Source organism: Hemicordylus capensis, chromosome 2, assembly GCF_027244095.1.
Source record: "Hemicordylus capensis ecotype Gifberg chromosome 2, rHemCap1.1.pri, whole genome shotgun sequence".
NCBI lineage: Eukaryota > Metazoa > Chordata > Lepidosauria > Squamata > Cordylidae > Hemicordylus > Hemicordylus capensis.
Window position 1 is genome coordinate 238,144,654 of NC_069658.1, and position 20,727 is coordinate 238,165,380.

The 20,727-nt window shown below is 44.8% G+C and overlaps 1 protein-coding gene across 7 annotated transcripts; it reads left to right on the plus strand.

Moving 5' to 3' along the window:
• The first annotated feature begins 640 nt into the window (after nt 1–640).
• On the plus strand, nt 641–18,713 carry LOC128344644 (zinc finger protein with KRAB and SCAN domains 8-like). Of its 7 annotated transcripts, XM_053295221.1 has the most exons (7): nt 2,482–2,498; nt 5,433–5,510; nt 5,936–6,484; nt 10,372–10,495; nt 10,979–11,061; nt 11,285–11,411; nt 16,439–18,713. In XM_053295221.1, the coding sequence occupies exons 3-7, from the start codon at nt 6,071–6,073 to the stop codon at nt 17,149–17,151; spliced, it is 1,461 nt and encodes a 486-aa protein (XP_053151196.1). In that variant the 5' UTR covers nt 2,482–2,498; nt 5,433–5,510; nt 5,936–6,070; the 3' UTR covers nt 17,152–18,713. The 7 variants fall into 7 exon arrangements, with proteins under 7 accessions (XP_053151194.1, XP_053151197.1, XP_053151195.1 ...); XM_053295219.1 differs by lacking the exon at nt 2,482–2,498 and adding an exon at nt 641–1,753 and having other exon boundaries at nt 5,433–6,484; XM_053295222.1 differs by lacking the exons at nt 2,482–2,498; nt 5,433–5,510 and adding an exon at nt 641–1,753.
• Nucleotides 18,714–20,727: the final 2,014 nt, after the last annotated feature.

Below are 20,727 nucleotides of genomic sequence, written 5' to 3' on the forward strand. Positions count from 1 at the left end.
GGATCCTAGGGGTGATGGAAGGGGTGATTCTCAGGGAAGCCGGAGAGGGGAAGACATATTGGGAAAGCCAAGTGAGCAGTGTGGGGAAGAAGCAGTGAGTGGCATTATTTCTGAGTAAGCCTGCTCATGAAGGTGGCCTCCTTTTCTCCCCCACCTGACCAGAGAGTGATTACCCTGCAACACTTCAGAATCACCTCACACTTTTCTCTGTTGTCAGATTGCTGACAGGAAAACTGGCACTGCACATGACCAACTGGCTAATATTGCTCTCCTGGCTGTCTCCTAAACTTTGGGGTGTGTGCGTGTGGTGGGGCGTGAAGGAGCAGGACTTTTGCCTTACAGTGACAAAACTCCACAGGGCAGTGAAGTGATCATCATTATTTTTCAAGTTTCACTTTGGGTTAAAAAAAGAAAATCTGCAGTGTGGGAGCCATTTCCCACCTCCTTGTTTTGTTTTTGTTTTGTTGGTTTTTTTGTTTGTTTTTTACATTTTTTATCCCGCTCTTCCTCCAAGGAGCCCAGAGCAGTCTACTACATACATGAGTTTCTCCTCACAACAATAACCCTGTGAAGTAGGTTAGGCTGAGAGAGAGTGACTGGCCCAGAGTCACCCAGTTAGTTTCATGGCTGAATGGGGATTTGAACTCGGGTCTCCCCAGTCCTAGTCCGGCACTCTAGCCACTACACCTTGCTGTGCTTTCCCCAGTGCTGGTGGGCAGTGGGGAGGACTACAGGGGCAGAGCTGCCATTGTGTAAATGGGTTCAAAGAATCCGGGCCACCAATGGAAAAGGCCGCCAAAGCCCACAGGGGTGTGTGGCTCGGGCTCTGGAAAAGCCCCAAGTGAATTTCCCCCGCCTACTATTGGGCTCTGGAGAGCCCCAAGCGAGCTCTCCCCTGTCCTTTTCAAGTAGCTTTTGCTGCCTGGGAGCCTTTCCCCCGCTTTCCTCTCCTTCCAGTGAGGGAGAGAAGGGGAAACAGATGTTTTCAGGCATCCTGAAATGAAGAGACAAGCCAGAGGCCACTAGTGGGGTTTTCGTGGGCCACGAGGGGACTGTGGCCAGCTTAAGGAAGATCACTGCTCTAACCAGAGCCAGATTAAGGCTTTGGGAGGCTTGAGGCACTTAACATAGGAGGGCCCTTGTGGTCTTGTCTGCCTGCAACCTTACTATACGCAATGGCCGCAATCTGAACTTAAATTTGTGCAAAGTAGACCCATTGAAATAATGGAATTTAAGTTTGTCATGAGTAAATGAAGTCCCATTATTTCAGTGGATCTTCGATGAGTAGGGCTAATTGGTTCAAAATTGATGTTAAAACACCATTTTTCTTGTTTGGTCTATGGGGGGGAAGCCCCCCTCCCCCCAAAAACCAACCCATTGGATGTCATGTGGTCATGCTTTGTAGTTTCTGAAAATACATTTCCAGTGACACGGTACACAACAAAATTGATCAAATAATTTCTGATAATTATAGTGATGGTGGTCATCTTGATGAAGTCATCACAACCAAGCCTCACACATGGAAGAGTGACATCAAGGGAATTCTTCATCTAGAGAAGTTTTCATTTTCATTTTCATTTTTTAAAAAACCATCTTCATTAATTTTATCACAGATTTTGCAAATGAAATCACATACACACACTGCTCCTGGGCTATTTGCCTCGCTGAGAATATTGGACCAATCAGCTCAGTTTTGATTGGCAGCTGCCCGTTCTCCAGGCTTTCAAGAAGAGTTTCCTAAACCTGTTCCAAGGTATTTCGAACAACAGAATATTATGCCAATTTCTGTCCCCAATATATATTGGAGAGATTTTGCAAGTCGGCAGTGCGCTATGTAGGGATCTGAGTCTTATGGCAGTAGATGAAGCAGCCTTATCTGGAGTTAGACCATTTCCCGCCTAGCTCCTGATTGACTTCACCGACAGGCAGCGTTCCAGAGAAAGGAGGGTCTTTCCCAGCCCTGCTACCAGGAGATGCTGCCAAGGATTGATCCAAATTTCCTGAGTGCTACGTTTGGGTTAACTTAGGGTTTAGGAGTTATTGTGCTCTCTCTGTCAGTCCATCCATTATATCCCTGTTTGCTAAGGGCTCCCTCCCTTCCAATCTGGAGCCACGGAGGGATCCCCACTGACTCCCGAGGTGCGTTTCAGCCCCTCAGGTTTACATATCAGTCTCACTAGCGCAGCACAGGCGCGACTAACTAGCAGCGTTGGCAACTTAACCCTTCCGCTCCGGGACTGGGGGTGGTGGTGGCTGAACTTCCCCTCCAGCCAGCCCCCTGGGAACAAAGACAGCAGGGAGGGGATACCCAGGAGGAGGTGGAGCAGGGAAGCGGTGGGAGCTTTACCACGACGCCGGATTCCTTCTCCTCCTGAACTCTGGCTTTTGCAGCCACAAAGCAAGCGGAGGGTTAAAGGGAGCGAGAGGCGAGTCCTAGAGCTGCCTGGAGGAGATTTGGCTTTTCCCTCTTGCCGGCGTCAGGCTGGGCGGGAGATCTGGTGAGTGCAAAAGGCTATGTGGGCTGCAGCAGGGAGAGCTGGCCTTGTGGTAGCAAGCACGATTTGTCCCCTGAGCTAAACGCACCCAGCGTGGAGTAGTGGTTAGAGTGCTGGACTAGGACTGGAGAGACCTGAGTTCAAATCCTCATTCAGCCATGAGACTTGCTGGGTGACTCTGGGCCAGTCACTTCTCTCTCAGCCTAACCTATTTCACAGGGTTGTTGTGAGGAGAAACCAAAGTATGTAGTACACTGCTCTGGGCTCCTTGGAGGAAGAGCGGGATATAAAGTGTAAATAAATGGGAGACTTGATGTGTGAGCACTGTAAGATATTCCCCATAGGGGATGGAGCTGCTCTCTGGGAAGAGGAAAAGGTTCCAAGTTCCCTCCTTGGCATCTCCAAGATAGGACAAGATTTTTTTAATAGGACAAGATTTTTTTATTGAACCAACAACCAACAAACTACCAAAGCATACAGTACGTTACCAAAGCACAATTATATACAAAGTGGTTGTTTGTACATCATATATCTACAAAGATTTATTGTAGATCCAGTGTGGTGTAGTGGTTAGAGTGCTGGACTAGGACCGGGGAGACCCGAGTTCAGATCCTCATTCAGCCATAAAACTAGCTGGGTGACTCTGGGCCAGTCACTTCTCTCTCAGCCTAGCCTACTTCACAGGGTTGTTGTGAAAGAGAAACTCAAATATGTAGTACACCACTCTGGGCTCCTTGGAGGAAGAGCAGGATATAAATGTAAAAATAATAATAATAAATTTACACACAAGGATTTGGTAACCTACAGGGTTATAAAGTATATGCAGGCAGTACTGTAACGGGGTGGTGGATTTCAAGGCACATCCAGTAATGAGGGGGGAGGGTTTGTCCCATTGCTGTTTAGAAGGGATACACTTGTCTTTTTGCACATAATCATACAAACTTCCAGAAGAGATTTACTGTCTCATCCATGTGAACCTCTTGGTTGTGTCTTCCCTCCCTATTCCTATGCAGGAGCATAGCATAAATGACATACAGGTTTACTAACCTGATTACGAGAAGGGGAATGTTCCAATTCCCTAGTATGAGGGCACCCGTTCCGTCTCGTTTCCTTGAAGGTTTCTTTCTGGGACCTCAAAAAGAGGTTCTGTTGCTCAAACCCGAGTTAGTTCTTCCCAAGTCTGTTTTTCCAAATCAGGCCACTCTAAAAACTTGCTTACTCCCTGCCACACTCTTTTGGCTACCACACACTTTTAAGAAATGTGAGTGAGTTTCCCTGAATGTCTTGCCTAACTCACCAGCTTTCTGTTTGCAGGTGATTTTAGGACACTCTTGCTGGTCCTCTGGGAGCCAAGCGGCAGTACTTGGTGGTATAAGTGCCACCTTGTTTCCCATAAATGAAAAGGGACGTTTTTCTCCTTAAAGAGAGCGATAGTGTGATCGAGTTGCAACAAGTACTGTGAAGTGCGGTGTTTGTAGAGTTTACGTTCTAAATCGGGTTTTTAAAAAGCCACATCTAGAATCTCTCTATAAATTGTTTTCCTTAGCTGCTTAACTGAGGAGGATCCTTTAAATAGATCCGGTTAACCTTCAGTTTTTTTAGTGTGAATAACAAATCTCTCAAGTAGTCTGGGTTGTCTCTTTTCAATACTTGTGTAATATTACCATTGAAAGAACCTTTCCCCCACCACGCTATGCCCCATGTTGACTTTCGTCAATGTAGAGTGAAAAGCGAAACCCAGGTTTTTTGTAGGAGGTTGGACATGTTATGAACATTCACGAAAATCCAGTTTCCAAAATTGTAGGACATGAATTCAGTTACAAAATAGGGTTGCAGGGCTGGTATTGCTAGGCCTCCCCGCTCAACCTCCTTAAATGCTACCACACGGGCCAAAGGGAAGGACGCCTTGTGCGTCCAAGATAGGGCTGAGAGAGATTCCTGCCTGCAGCCTTGAAGAAGCCGCTGCCAGTCTGTGAAGACAATACTAAGCTAGATGAATCTATGGTCTGACTCAATATATGGCCGCTTCCTATGTAACGCTGGTGACCTTGGGGCTAAGGAGTGCTAGGGGAGCTGGGGTGGGGGGTAGGGTGGTATCCTCGTTGTTCACTGGGGAGTTGCTATCTCGTCCCCCTACAAAAAAAAACAAACGGCAGTTTCAGCCTCTGAGCCATGAAGAGAGGCAAAGGCAGGATATTGGCATCAGCCAGAGCGGCCCTGGCAGACTCAGTCTCAGGGGTGAAGCAAGGGGGCTCCACATTCATAAGTGGGTATTTGCATAAAATAAGGACTGTGCATTGGATCATGCATTGCATAGCCCCCACCACCCAGCCCATATAGGATGGCGGTGGTCTAGAATTTCCCAGGGTAAAGAGTGGGTTCCTGGCCAAAAAGTGGGGAGTGGGCATAGGAAATGCTCATGTGGAGATCCTCAGGTAGTGGATGGAGAGAAAAGGCAGAAGGGTAGCTCCACGTGGAGGTGGGGCTGGAAAGAGAAAGTGAGAGAGCTCACACCCGGAGACACAATAGGGCATGATACGTTAATATGGCCCGCCATATTATGGGAGGAGAGCTGGTCTTGTGGTAAAGGTAAAGTGTGCCGTCAAGTCGATTTCAATTCCTGGTGCCCACAGAGCCTTGTTGTTTTCTTTGGTAGAATACAGAAAGGGTTTACTATGGTCTCCCATATGCAGTATGAGATGATGCCTTTCAGCATCTTCCTATATTGCTGCTGCCTGATATAGGTGTTTCCCATAGTCTGGGAAACATACCAGCAGGGATTCGAAATGACAATCTTCTCATGTTAGTCAAGCATTTCCCCGCTGCACCACTTAAGGTGGTGGTCTTATGGCAGCAGGCATGAATTTGCAGAGCAGGGTCAACCGTGATTTGCATTTGAATGGGAGAGCTGTGAGCACTGTAACATATTTCCTTCAGGGGATGGGGCCACTCTGAGAAGGGCATTTGCATGCTTGCATGCAGAAGATTCAAAGTTCCTTCCCTGGAATCTCCAAGGTAGGGCTATGTAAGATGTTATGTTGTACAAGTGTACAGATGTATGTACACTCCTACCTATGTAATGTGATTTATGTATTTAGAACATTTCTGTACTGCCCCATCTGCAAATCTCTGGGTGGTTTACACAAGGGAGGTAGGGCTTGAAGTGGGAAGGGAAGAGGAAATGAGAGATCCCTTACCACACATTGAACCCTGAGACACCCATACCCATAGATTCCACCCACCCACCCCCGGTGTGTTTAGCCAGGAGGTACTGATGGTGGAATCCTGTGGGAAGGCAACCAGACAGCCCATTAGAAGCCTTGGCACTCCTTTCAAATGGGTTTACCTTTCTTGTTGTATTAGAGGGAGAAACCTTGGTTGCTAGCTAGGATCACTCACTTTTGTGATACTGCAGAGTGAGTAATGTGTTGCGTTGGCAGGACTGAAGAGCTCCATCTGCCTAGTTAGTCCTTGCTTTAAAAGAGAGACTTACCAAAGAGCAAGGAGATCTTTACCAAGAGACTTACCAAAGAGCAAGGAGTATTCCTGGAAGCGCCTTGGAGGGCAGAGCGGAGATGGAAAAGGAACACTCAGCTGGCCCTGAAGCAGGAAGGGACCCTCTAGCCAAACAGACTAAGAGCAGTGAGCAACTCTGGGAAAGAACCGTGCAGGAGATGCTGGGTGAGGATGCCACCAGCTCAGCTGCAAAGTGCCACCAGCTCAGACAGTTCTCTTACCAGGAGACCGAGGGGCCCCGAGAGCTTTGCAGCCAAATCCACAGTCTTTGCTGTCACTGGCTGAAGCCAGAAAAGCACACAAAGGCTCAGATCCTGGACCTGGTGATTCTGGAACAGTTCCTGAGCGTCATGCCCCCGGAGATGGAAAGCTGGGTCAGAGAATGCGGAGTGGAGACCAGTTCCCAGGCAGTGGCGCTGGCAGAAGGTTTCCTCCTGAGCCAGGCAGAGGCCAAGAAGCAGGAAGAGCAGCAGGTGAGAGCATCTCTTTCATCCTGGTACCTCCTAGAGGCAAAACATATGTATGAGGCTATCTTAGACATCCCCGCTGTTGGCCCTTCAGGATGGTAAGGCTGTCTCAAGCTTTTTCCTTTTGACTGCACCATACCTGGAAGATGATTCTGAGATATTTATATGTCATCTTTTGATTAAAAAGTCTATAAGGTCGCTAACAAAACGTGTTATAGTAGCTGTAAAAGTAGTAGAAGTTAAGGATGTGCGAACCGCTCAACCATGAGCTGGTTTGCCATCGAACTGGTCTGCCTCAGGGGCTCACCTTCCGTCCAAGCCTGGTTCAGCTCGAGGTCGAGCCAACCCCACACCCTCTGCCGGCTCGATGGGGGGTGGGGATCCAACACTCTCTGTCTCTAGGGGGTGCTGCTGCAACTGCAGTGGAGTCTCTTGACAGTTTTCTCCCCCCCCTCCTCTGGTTTCAAATTGCTTGGTTAGGGAATTTTTGGGCCATTCTGGGCCTCTCTGCACTGGTGGCAGCTATTTTGGAGGCTACAGTGCATGCACACTGGCCATCTGCATGATGGGCTCGAATTTGAGCTGAGCCAGGGGGTCTGTTTGGGGGTGGGGAACTAAACATGCTTGGTTCAGTTCGAGTCCGGTTCCGACTCGAACCAAACAAACAGGTTTTGTGGATACCCCTAGTAGAAATCAATTGGGACAAAAACTGCAGTAGCCACAGCTAATAGAGTCATACCATCTACCACTATCTTCAACCACCCCATACCCTCTGAAATATATCTGCATTTGTCCTGTGCCTGAAAGCCAAGAGAGACAGCAGGGAGGACTCCCTGGGAATGGAGCTGCACCATCTCGGAGCCACTAGTGAGAAGGCCCTGTCCAAGGTGTGCTGAAATTGGTGTTTTGCTTACTCTAGAATTTCAGGTAGAAAATACTGGTTTGTATTTATGTTTGAGGTAAGGTACAGGGTTGTGCTGGAGATTTTATCATTTATTTTTCAGAAACATATATACAGTTCAATTAATACAAGAAAAAAAATTATGAAAAATTTCACAAATCATCAAATTACAAGAATAAGATAATTCTAAATATGTACAAACCTGTATGTAATTTTTCTTTATCCCATTAGATCCATTTGATCCATAGACAAAACCAGATTTTAAATATTGTTACACAATATAATTAGCTTACAATTGTTGTGGTCTCTTACAATTAATCCTATTTCTGAAAATAAAATTTAAAAATGGTAACCATGTTACTAGAAAAATATCAATATGACTCAAATTTAAGGTCACTTCGATACTTTGCGAAAATTTGTATTACACTAAAAGATTCCATATCTTGTCAAACCAAGTTCTGGTAGAAGAAAGAGGCTTTTTGTTCTTCCAGTTCCTTGCTATATCAAGACTATTCCTTGCTATACCAAGTCTGTTACTAGTTGTATAATCAAGAATTATACGCTACAAACCAATTGCAGCTTATCAAAGTCCAGAGTGTCAAAGTGCAGCCTGTGGGCTGCATCTGGCCCACAGAGCTTTGCAATCCAGCCCCCAAGAAGCCGCTGCTCCTGTGTTTTCCCTCATCGGCCCATTCCTTCCCACCTGCTGCCACCTCAGGAAGAGGGAAGAAGAAAGGAAGAGAGGGTGGAGGAGGAGGGAGATGGAAAGCGGTAGGAGGCTATGCACAGCCCCCAAGAGATGCATTGGAATCAAATCCAGCCCACCACTTGATTTGAGTTTGACACCCCTAATCTAAATAATTTGGCAAGAGGAACTTTAAATCTAGTTGTAGATTAATATTGGTTATATACGGCAAATTCTGAATCAGAATTGTATGATCCGTAGACAACTAGAGCACATATGAGTATAAGATCCAAGTTCACTACATTTTCTCTGACATGGAGAATTATTATTAAACATATGCGACAATTGGAGTGGTGTTCAAACAAACCATCTTGTTTGTTTTTTCAAGCTTTGAGAACTTTGGTTGAAAAGTTTTATATACTTTAATGTTACAGCCACAAGCCAAAACAGAAGAGAAAGATTACAGTTATATAACAATAAATTGAGTGTATATAGTTAAAACAGGCTGAAATTAGAATTAGTTAAAAATTTTTAACAAAATTGAAAACATAGTGATAATAAAAATTTAAAACAGTAAAATATCCTTATTAACCATCTGGTGACGTATATTTATGGCAGCAGCACAGAATTTAGCCACATTAGATGTAATTAAACACTCTGAAAGCAACAAGGAACAACAAAATTGCTCCAAAGTTTTATATAAATATTTGTTGTAGTAGTAGCAGCCATACTAGTGTTCCATACTACCTAATACTCCCCTTCACATTTAGTTCCCTAATATCCAAACCTTGTGATTTTAAACAGGTTTGATTCCATATTTTTGTCCAACAGCCAGATCCCAACACTGTATCTTAATCCAATTTCCACCCTTTCATATAATTATGGCTTTTTCTGTTCCTCGTACATGTATTTAATAATTTATAAATGGTATATATTGAGCCTTTTGAATAGGAAATATTATTTATACATTTTTCCAAATCCATTTGTTTTCTACCAATCACAGAAGTTTTCTGATTTTTCTCTGTAACACTAAGATTGTTATAGTGTGAATTCTCATTAACTATGACAGGTTTAATTTTGAACATTTAAATGAATTTTTTTAACTCTAAAAAAGAGCTTGTTGTAATTCATTATTTCCTTGTTGACTCTTTCTTTCATCATGCATGTTAACACATGAAAATTCTAATTTTGAATAGTTTATCTTAAAACTTGAAAGCTGTTGAAAGCAGAACTATATTTTAGTTATGCTCTCCAAACCATCCTTTGGGTTTGCGATGAAAAGTATCACAATTGTCTGCTGATAAACTGAATACATTTCTAAGATTTCCTATTTTTACATCTTTAAAAAGTATCATCTGATCTAAATGCCTCTAAATAAATAAATAAATGTTAGTTAGTTAGTTAGTTAGTTGTTTGGTTGATGAAGCAAAAAGGATTGAGATAAAGGACAACTTTTGCGTGTTCTTTTTGATATTTTGAAGCCAGTTAGTAGAATGACAGTTATTTCCTTTCGTATGAGCTTCTGAATTTGAGTATAAGGATTTTAAAATGTTCAGGAATCTTCCCCCCAAATCCATTTTGCTTAACAATTCAGATAGGTAAGGGATTTATAATCTCTCAAAAGGCTTTTCAGCCCCATTTGGTCAAATCTCCCCACCTCCCTTTCCCCCCTAGTGGAACACTGATCTTTCTCCAAAGTTTAGTGTGCAGCAGTCATGAGGAAATGAGGAGAATAAGCATTCTGCCAAATAGACTGTGGAAACTCTCATACTGAATGTAGCAGAGGCAGCAAAAGGGCTGTGGTGATTGGGCAGTGGGGATTCCATATACAGATTGGGTGAGAGAGTCTGTGCCAGTTAATGTCAGTTGGGAGTGAGACTGTTTCTGGATGGAAGATGTGCTTGATTGTAGTTCTATGAGAAGGAGAAAAGTATTGTATTCAGACAACAATAAATCCTTGGTAGTGGCTTTATCCTGGGCTAGGTGGCATGCTTCAAGCTTATCTTCCATTTGAAGATAAAATTGTTGTGCCCAGACAAAACAGCTACCCTGAGAGGCTCTAGGGCTCAGGGTGAGTGCTGAGAGTTTCCTCAAGTGGCTGTGGCCGCTGATTATATATCCCACTTTAAACCTCTCAAAACCTGTTGGTGAGGTGTTGTGCAAGGTACCTTGAGGGAAGGTACAGCAGTGTCCCATGAAAGATCTTAGTGCATGGAAGATCTTAGATCCGTCCTGTGAGGGAAAGCAGTCCGAATTGTAAACCATCTGCTAATCCCTCTCTCCGTTAATTCGCTCTTTGTCTTTTAGGGCCAGAAGGCACCCAAAGTAGAAACTGATTTGTCTCTAGCAGAGATGGCTTCTTTGGACCATAGAGAGAGGCCATCATTCAGGTGGATCATGCAAGCAAGTGAAGGAGGTGCCACGGTGCAGGGTAAGGAGTCCCAGGATGAACTTGCCCACCTGTAGCCAGAAATCTGGTATCCCAGGAGGCTGCCTGCTAATCATCTCTTCGCCTTCCTTGGTAGATGCAAGAGCAGCAGTTTTAACATGGAGCATTAATGAGGCATATTTTAACTTGATCTCATTCTCTTGAATATAGCCGATATTCATCAGCTGCTTTGACAGCCTCTTTGGAACCTGTATGTGGGGAAGGACATTTAGGTAGCAGCTGAAGACGTGTTTATTCTCTGTGGCTTTTAATGCCATCTGATATTAGTCATTGCATGGAGGCTGATTGAATCTTTGCTTGGGATATTTTTTACTTCTGAAAAACCTGTATATAGTTTTCCTAAAATGTGAGCCATCTTGGGATTTAAATGTAGGATGGAAAACTGTGTATACTACATAAACCAAAGCAGCATAGGGACAGGCCTTTTGAGTGATGATCAGGCATCTGTTTTGGTCTCCTTCCCAGGTGGTGAAGTCCCATTGACTCTTCCATCCAGACCTTCCCCTCTTTCTGGGAGAGCGGAGACAGCCTCTGTCCAACTGAACCAGGTAAAGGAGGGTTCATGCAGGAGAAGAGGGAGCACTGCCTGGGGACCTCTATTCCCTGTGCATCTCTCTGGGTCTTAAAGAATCCATCTCTCTCCCTTGGCTTAGACTGTCCAAGCGACCCACTTGGGAAGCTTTGGGCCCTGAAGGAGGATTGCTTGCCACCTCACCTTTCCTCCTTTCTTGGATTACTGCATTAGTGACAATGTTTCTTTCTTTTTTTCAGGGTCCAGTGACCTTTGAGGATGTGGCTGTGTGTTTCAGGAAGGAGGAGTGGGCTCTGCTGAATCCAGACCAACGGGCTCTGCATTCAGAAGTCATGGAGGAGATCTGTGGGCATCTGGCCTCTCTGGGTAAGGCCTCTCCTTCCCTTTGCTGCTGCTGTTGATCTGCAACAGTGAACTAGAGGGCTGTGGTTGAGGACATTATTGACTCTTCCCAGCTTTTGCATGCACAAGGCCATATACTTACAATCAAAATAGATTAGCACCATTTCCCCCTGTAACAGGGATTACCCGACGTTATTGACTACAACTACAATGTGGGATCTGACCCTTCTCCGATGTCTGCAAGATCTTTTTCCCCACTGTCATCTCTGCTCTAAGTGCACATTTTAAGGAAGCCCCCAGCCCATTCCTCATTGGGAGGCAGAATTTATTCAGAGGGTTGAAAGGCCACACACCTGTTTGCTGGCATAGTTACTGGTACTTGTTGTATCCAACCACCACCCTCCCCTCCTAAAGTCAAATCAACATCTGTCTGTCAGTGGTCCTTCTAATTTTTCTCATCTCTGGGTGGCAGTATCAAGGCAGCATGTGCGCACATGCATTCAGAATGAGGCCTTCCTGATTCAACCTGAACGGGATCTAAAACTAAGTGCAGACATCAAAAAACTTGTGAGCACGCACACATGCACACGCCTTAGAGGGAACAGGGCTGTCTGGCTAAATCCAGTGCAAGAGGGCTCTGTTCCATAAAATTGGAACCCCAAACCTGCAATTTCTACTCCTGGGATAACAAAACTCTTGGCTTAGAGGCCTGGCTTCCATTTGTAAGTTTCTTAGCTGCCACCCCAGAAGTCTTTGAACTGTTATGGCCAAACTCCCTTAGGCTTAAAACGTCCCCCTTTCTCCTTCAGTGCTCAGAACATAACAACAGCCCTGCTGGATCAAGCCCAAGGTCTATCTAGTCCAGGCTAGACTGGTGTTCAGCCTAACCTGCATTTATTGGATTCATGAGACCAGTTTATCATAGCAGCCAGACATGCTGCACAGATTGGGCTGGCAAAGAGGTTACCAGCATATATGCCACCATTCTGAGGTCATTTTTCTCATGAAACTGATGCAGCTGGCCTTTCAGCCAAAGCTGATAGAAGCCACCTCTATGGTGGTGGCAGGGAGAGCCCTTTGGGACATCCATTTCAGGGGATAATGAAGGTGAGGGCCAGGCTGCTTGGCCCTGCATTCTTCGTAGGTGTGATAGTGGTGAGTGGGTATTTTTTAATTTGGCTTCTGTTTTAAATCCTGTATGAGTTTAGTTCCAATGCACCTAGGTTTCTCTGGAGATGGGGAGACGGGGTGTACCTACTGAGTATGGGTCAGCTCTTCCAGTGGTGGTGAGGAATAGAAGAAGTAATATTAGGATGTCAGCAGGCCATTGCAGGGGAAGGAAAATCAGAAGCTTAGTAGCTGTTTCCTCTTCTGGCTGTCCTGTCAGCTCTTTGACCTTGGGGAGCAGTGCCAGCCACCCACAGAGCCTTGTCTTGCTCCTTTGTAATGCCAGGTCAGGCCAGAACTGAAATAATCCATAATCCGATTCTGGATGAAAGGGCTGACCTGGTATGTATCATATAGACTTGGTTGTGGTGGCTTGGTGGCCCAGTCTGGTCCCAGCTTCTTTCTCCAGGGTACTCTGTTGAGGAGCAGGGAAGGGGATGTGGGCCAGTGTTCCCTCTAACAGGGATTCTCAGATACTGTTGACTACAACTCTCAGAATCCCCAAGCAAAAGCCATTGCAGCTGGGGATTCTGGGAGTTGTAGTCAACCACATCTGGGAATCCTTGTTAGAGGGAACACTGATGTGGGCGGGGAGGTGGAATGGCTGAACAACATCTCCATTGCCAGGATCCCTGACAAAGTGTCTGACCATATTGAATATATGTACTTCAGTTTGGGGACCAGGGATAGACTGGTCTGTTGGTGTACCAATCACTCTGCTGCCCAACAGAGTCCCTAACAGAACTGGCGGACTTGGTCTCAGTCTTGGTGTTGGAGTCTCCCAGGTTCCGGTGGCAGGGGACTTCAATGTTCACTTTGGTCCAGTTTGTCCAGGTTGGCTCAAGAGTTAATAGCAGCCATGATGACTATGGGCCTATACCAAGTAGTCTTGGGACCAACACACATTGATGGTCACATGCTTGATCTGGTCTTTAACTCTGAACAGTATGGTGTTCCGTGGGTGGAGACTCCTGTGATTTCCCCATTGTCATGATCACCATCTGGTTAAGGTCGGACTCATGATCACTTCCCACCTCCACAAGGGCGAGGGGCCCATTAGGTTGGTCCACCCGAGAAGGTTATTGGATCCAATAGAATTCCGATAAGCCTTGGAGGGATTTAATGTTGGCTCTGCCGGTGACCCTGTTGATACCCTGGTGGAGAACTGGAACAGCCAACTCACCAGAGCAGTGGACACAATCGGTCCTAAGTGTCCTCTCTGACCCGCTTCGAATCTCCGGTATATGGAAGAGCTATGAGGGCTAAAGCGGCGAGGTAGACGACTAGAGCACAAGTGGAGAAAGACTCAACTTGAATCCAACAGATTATTCCATGGAGTGCATTTGAAGATCTATCCTCAGGTGGTAAGTATGGCAAAAAGCAATTCTTCTCTGCCCATATCGCGTCCGCAAATTCACATCCAGTGGAGTTGTCCAGGGTTGTGAACAGGTTAGTGCTTGCCCCTTCCCCCTTGAATCAGTACTTGGAACCAACAATTACTCACTGCAACATTCTTAATGAGTTTTTTGTGGACAAAATATTTTGTATTTGGGCTGACTTAGATTCAAACTCCACAATTGTTACAGTGTCTGATGCTGAGATGTCCAGCAGGTCCTCTTATGTGGTGAACCTGGATCAGTTTCATTTTGCGACTCCTGAGGATATAGACAAGTTACTTGGCATGGTTCAGCCTACCACTTGCCTTCCTGATCCTTGCCCAACATGGCTTATACTATCTGGCAGAGATACTGTTATACAGGGCCTGTTAGAAATTATAAATGCGTCTCTGAGGGAGGGCAGAATGCCTCCTTGTCTCAAGGATGCAATCATTAGACCACTTCTGTAGAAGCCTGCCTTGGATCCCTCAGAGATAATCAACTACAGGCCTGTCTCCAACCTTCCATGGCTGGGCAAGGTGATTGAGAGGGCGGTGGACTCCTAGCTCCAGGCGGTCTTGGAGGAAACTGATTATAGACCCATTTCAAACTGGCTTTCGGGTGGGCTATGGGGTGAAGACTGCCTTGGTGGGCCTGATAGATGATCTCCAACTGGAAACTGACAGAGGGAGTGTGACTCTGTTGGTCCTTTTGGATCTCTCAGCAGCCTTTGATACTATTGACCATAGTATCCTTCTGGATTGCCTGAAGGGTTTCGGGATGTGAGGCACCACCTTGCAGTGGTTCCGCTCCTACCTCACAGGCAGATTCCAGATGTTGTCTCTTGGAGACTGTTCTTCAAAATCTGAACTTTCTTTCATATGGTGTCCCTCAGGACTCCATATTGTCTTTGATGTTGTTTAACATCTATGTGGAGCTGATGGGAGAGATCATCAGGAGATTTGGTGCAGGATGTTATCAATATGCTGATGACACCCAAATCTATTTTTCCATGTCAACCTCATTGGGAGAAGGCATAACCTCTCTAAATGTCTGCCTGGAGGCAATGATGGGCTAGATGAGGGATAAACTGAGGATGAATTCAGATAAGACTGAGGTACTTATTGTTAGGGGTTGGAACTCGGGAGATGATTTTGATCTGCCTGTGCTGGATGAGGTCACAATCCCCCAGAAGGAACAGGTACATTGCCTGGGCATGCCCTCAACTCCTGCCTGTGGCTTCCAGTGGCATCTGGTAGGACACTGTATGAAACAGGATGCTGGACTAGATGGGCCTTGGGCCTGATCTAGCAGGGCTGTTCTTATGGCTCCACACTTCTCCCTGGTGTCCCAGATTGAGGCGGTGGCCAGAGGTGCTTTCTATCAGCTTCGGCTGAAGGGCCAGCTGCATCAGTTTCATGAGGAAAACTACCTCAGAATGGTGGCACATATGCTGGTAACCTCTAGAATGGACTACTGCAATGCGTTCTGTGTGCCTTTGTACGTAGTCTGGAAACTGCAGTTGGTACAGAATGCGGCAACGAGGTTGGTCTCTGGATCACCTCGGAGAAACCACATTACTCCTTTTTTGAAAGAGCTACACTGGTTGCCAATAAGTTTCTGGGCAAAATACATGGTGCTGGTTATTACCTATAAAGCCCTAAACAGCTTAGACCTGTTTAATAGGACGTCTTTTTTGCCATGAGCCCCATCGCCCGTTGAGATCAGCTGGAGAGGTTCTTCTGTGGGGACAGGACTTCTCTGTTGCTACCCCTGGGATTTGGAATGCACTCCCACTTGAAATGCACTTGAAATAAGAGCTCCCCATCACTGGCAACTTTTAATAAGGCACTGAAAACACACCCTGGCTTTTAATTAGATTTATCATTGTTAAACTCTTAATGTTTGATTTTAAATGATTTTAATGTTTTTATCATTTTAACTTTGTTTAATCTGTATTGTTTTTACTACAGACCTCTCAGAGATGCAGGTTTTGGATGGTATATAAATATGTTAAATAAAATAAATAAATACACTAAAAGCCTGTAGCCCCAAACATGAGAGGTGGGGGCATGGGGCACCCCAGAAAGGCAGTGCCAACTACAGTAGCCATGCAGTAAATATCTGGTGGGGACTCTGGGAACTGTGATGAGGAGGTTATAGTGAAGGATCATTTAGGTCCAAACTGTGGGTGAGGAAGAGTCTTTGTCATAGCAGGTTTCCTAGAACTTGCCAGCAGATGAAGCTACCATTGGTCCACCATGTCCAGTATTGTGTGCCTTGACTGGCAGTGAGCCTCCAAGTTCTTTCTTGCTCCCTTACTTCAGATCTTTCCTCAAGAGATTGAACCTGGGTCTTTATGCTTGCGGGGCACCAGAAAATCAATTCCCCAACACCCCCCAGGCTGCCAGTTAGAGACAATGAAGAGGGGCTGATTAATACAAAAGGATCAGGTTCCCCATGAGAAAAGAATTCTCTTCTGTAACTTGAGTTCTATTTCTCCCTTAGTGGGAGGCTCTCTTTATTTTACTCCTGCAGATGATGGAGGTGGGAGAAAGGATGAACTGCCGAGTAGGAAAAGGGAAGCAAAATATCTCTGGGAGAAGAAATCTGCTACTTCTGAATGCAATAATGCCCCTAAAATTCCGGTCCAAACAAAGGATTACACTGGAAATGGAAGGGATAAATACCCTCAACGTGTGGAAGTCATAAACCACAACTCAAGCCTTCACACACCTCAAAGAATTCAGACAGATAAGAAAACATATCAGTGCTCAGAATGTGAAAAGAGCTTCTGTTGGATAAGTGACCTTATTTATCATCAAAGAATCCACACAGGGAATAAACCATATCAGTGCTTGGTGTGTAGCAAGAGCTACAGCCAGCAAGGACAACTTAAGTCCCATCAGAAAATGCACACAGGGGAGAAATCATATCAATGCAGGGAATGTGGAAAGAACTTCAGCTTCAGTTCGCAGCTTATTTGTCATCAAAGAATCCACACAGGGGAGAAGCCATATCCATGTTCAATGTGTGGAAGAAGCTTCAGTCAGAAAGCTAACCTTACTTCCCATCAAAGAATCCACACAGGGGAGAAGCCATATCCATGTTCAATGTGTGGAAAGGGTTTCCGTCAGCAAGGACAACTTAATTCCCATCTAAGAATCCACATGAGGAGAAACCGTACCAATACTCAGGATGTTGAAGGAACTTCCATTTGAGAAGACATCTTATTAATCATCAAAGCATCCACCCGGGGTGGGGGTGGGGTACTATCTCATTGCTTGGTGTGTGGAAAGACCATCAGCTGCAATTCACAGCATACTTTCCATCGAAGAATACACACAGAGGAGAGACCATATTAATGTTCAGTGTGTGGAAAGAGCTTCAGCCACAACTCACAGCTTACTTGTCATCAAAGAATCCACACAGGGGAGAAACCTAATCAATGCTCAGAATATGGAAATAACCAGGTGCAGCTTGCAGCCTGTTTGCCATTTTAAAAAAATCACACGGGAGAAACCATAAGAATGCTCAGTATGCAGAAAAAGCTTCAAGTGCAGCTCAGAGTTAAAGAAACATCAAGAAATCCATACATAGAAGAGAAAATATCAATGCTCATAATGTGGAAAGAACTTCAGCTAGATATCACAGCCTGCTTGCCATCAAAGCATCTATACAGGGTAGCAAGCATATCAAAGACTTAGTGTGTGTAAAAAGCTTCAGCTTCAGTTCACAGCCTACTTGCTGTGAGAAATGTCAATGCTCAGTGTGTGGAAAATGCTTCAACCAGAGCTCAAAAGTAAAGATCAAAAATCCACACACAGAAGAGAAAATATCAATAGTAGGTAACATGTTGTTCCTAGACTCTGGAGAGCCAGTTTCAGAGCCCTCTAAACTAGGAAGCTTGGTGGGTTAGTGTGAGCATAAAATGGAATTTACTCATTCAAAAAAGATAGTTTAAGATTAGGAGTTGATGCTTTAAATGTTGGTTTGTGCTTTAAAAATCATTGGAATTGCCCATTAAGGTGCCCAACTTCACTTAGGCACCATATAGGCTGTAAAGACTTTGAATAGTCTTGTATATTATACTGACTTTAGAAATGAGGCATACTTTGCCTTGGTCCTTCAGCTCGGGATTGGGCTGAAGTGGAATGAGCCCAGGCAGAAATCTAATAGGTTCATTTTCCCTAATGACTTGCTAGAGATACCCCAGTGAATTTCTACCTGATGCATCTCCAGAAGGCACAGTGCTTCCCCAAAGTGCCACCTGTATAGTCAGTGTTCGACCAGATATGCAACAGGACCTCGGTCCAGCCACAGTCACCTTAGACAGATACACCTGATAGATTTTGTCTGTTGCATCTTTTGAGGGAGGAAAGGGATGGGAATCTTTCTGATTTTGTTGGCTGTGTTTAGCTGCATTTCTCTGCATGCCAGTCAAAAACAAAATGATGGGGATCCTAGCCTGGTTGCCTCAGAACATGCACACATGTTTCCTCTCTTCAAGCAGGGCAGAATCAGTTTTTCAAGTGGAGAAGAAAATGTTTGCGAATTACTCCTGCTCTTTTATTTGTCTGAGCTCTGAATGCACTAGCTGCTGTCCGGAGTCTTCTCCTGTCCTTCCATTTTTTGTCAGAGATGCTACCTTAGTTTCTGAGTGTAAAGTATATCATGAATGTATCAAATGTTAATGAGTTCCACACATCAGTCAAAAAAGCAACCGGTAATGGCAATACTTTCTTCTTTGTTGATAAGTGCTATTAAAGTTTTCAGTTTTAAACTTCTTCTTTTTTGGAAAAAAAGTTCCTCTTAAATGCTTGAGAAAGAATCAAATGCTTGATCCAGTTGGCTGCAATTCTTCCTCCTGTTTTTAACATGTTTAGCTGAATTGTGAGAAGATGCTGTCAACGTGGATTATTCTGCAGGGCTGAAACTGCCTTTCCAGTGCAGGATATTGGAGTAGTTCACCTGGATCCTGTGACAATTCATGTTGCAATGATTGACAGATGGTCATTGAGTTAGTTCATGACTTGCCGTCCAAAAGTGAGGCCTAAAGTCGTCTTCCTCCTATGGATCCAAACATCCCCCTGAGAAGTGTAGATAAATATGATAAAATATGCTAATGCGAGTTGAAATGTACCAAGTACCTGTTCTTTCTGGGGGAGTGTAACCCCATCCAGAACAGGCATGTATAAACCGTTGCTAGAGCCACCTAATGGCGCGGTGGGGAAGTAACCTGCCTAGAGAACAGGAGGCTGTTGGTTCAAATCCCTACTGGTGTGTTTCCCAGAATATGGGAAACTCCTATATTGGGCAGCAGCGATATAGGAAGGTGCTGAAAGGCATAGTCTCATACTGTGCGGGGGATGGCAATAGTAAACCCCTCCTGTATTCTGCCAAAGAAAACCACATGGCTCTGTGGTCACCAGGAGTCCACACTGACTTGATGGCACAACTTTACTTTAGAGTCCTGACCGCCACTGCCCCCCACAATCAGTACCTCTATCTTATCTAAATTCAACCTCAGCTTGTTATCCCTCATCTAGCCCATTACCGCCTCCAGGCACGCATTTAGAGAACTATGCCATTTTCTAATGAAGTTGATATGGAGAAACAGATTTGAGTGTTGTCAGCATATTGGTAACAGCCTGCACCAAATTACCATCCACGTTCTTATGAAATTTTCTTGTTAAGCAAGTAACAAACCAAATATCAAGAATTACTCTCTTTTCCCTTCCTCAAAACCATTCTTACCTTTTAGAATCCTCCAGCCTTATGCTGCCCCTAAGACCTCTTTTTTCTACTTCCCCCAAACACTTCCTGGAAATGCCCCTGAGGAATTTCTGCTTGGTGCATCTCAACAAGGCAGGGTGGAACTCGCACCCCTCAGACCATATACCTTCAAGACCAGAAGAGTCTCCTATAGTTAAATATCATTCTCCTGTGCAGAAACAAAGCAGGACATTGTGCTGCTACAGCTTGTAGGGTAGAGTCTCCTGATCGTTGGGGTGTATGGTTTATGGTAGCTCAAGATCGGTTTTAGAGTGTAACACCCCTAGTTCTGTAATGGTAAGTGTTGCCAGAGAGGCATGGTGTGTCAGTACATTTTACATGAAAGCAGCACTTTGGGCTGGGCTGAATCATTGTGCATTTGATAGAGGAAAGTCTCCCAGTCATGGAGGGTATATGATATGTGGTATACTCTGGGGTGTCATGGCATGAAAACATTAGTCCTTATTCAAACTGCTTATGCAGCTCTACTAGGAACAAACTGCATTTGCCATTTTGATTTTCAAGTACAAACCTACAAAATGGAGCTTGGTAAACAGCATTTTTGAATCTAGGACATACACATTGATGTGTGGGGATGAGCTTACCAGCTTTTCACCAAAATGCCTTGAGAGTTGCTCTTTTCCATGAAAGTGATCCCTCACTACAACCCTTTCTTCTCCAATAGGACATAGGTGGATAAAAAATGATGAGAAACACATTAAAGGGGCAGGGTGGTGCCACTTTAGTTAAAAGCTGTAGCAAAACAAAGTTTCCGCCATTATAAACCTAAAGATTCTATTGCTTACAAATATGGCAATAATTGACCTAATCTGAAAACATGGCGTGTGTGATCTACTTAATGAAGTCAACAAATGTGCTGAATTTCAAGATTTGATTTTTTAAAAATGCCACAGCTACAGCAGGTTAAATAGAAAATTAACACTTTGGTCCTCCCCTCCCACTTTGGAACAGCATATCAGAAATCTGTTGCAAATTTGGGAGGAAATGACCAATGTCCTCTT

What these genes read in the sequence shown, in the direction of transcription:
- LOC128344644 (XM_053295219.1), top strand. Translation starts at nt 6,071, where the DNA reads ATGGAAAAGGAACACTCAGCTGGCCCTGAAGCAGGAAGGGACCCTCTA. An exon ending in AGGAGGTGCCACGGTGCAGG is followed by an intron (nt 10,496 to 10,978) that starts GTAAGGAGTCCC and finishes TCTCCTTCCCAG; the next exon opens with GTGGTGAAGTCCCATTGACT. An exon ending in CCTCTGTCCAACTGAACCAG is followed by an intron (nt 11,062 to 11,284) that starts GTAAAGGAGGGT and finishes TCTTTTTTTCAG; the next exon opens with GGTCCAGTGACCTTTGAGGA.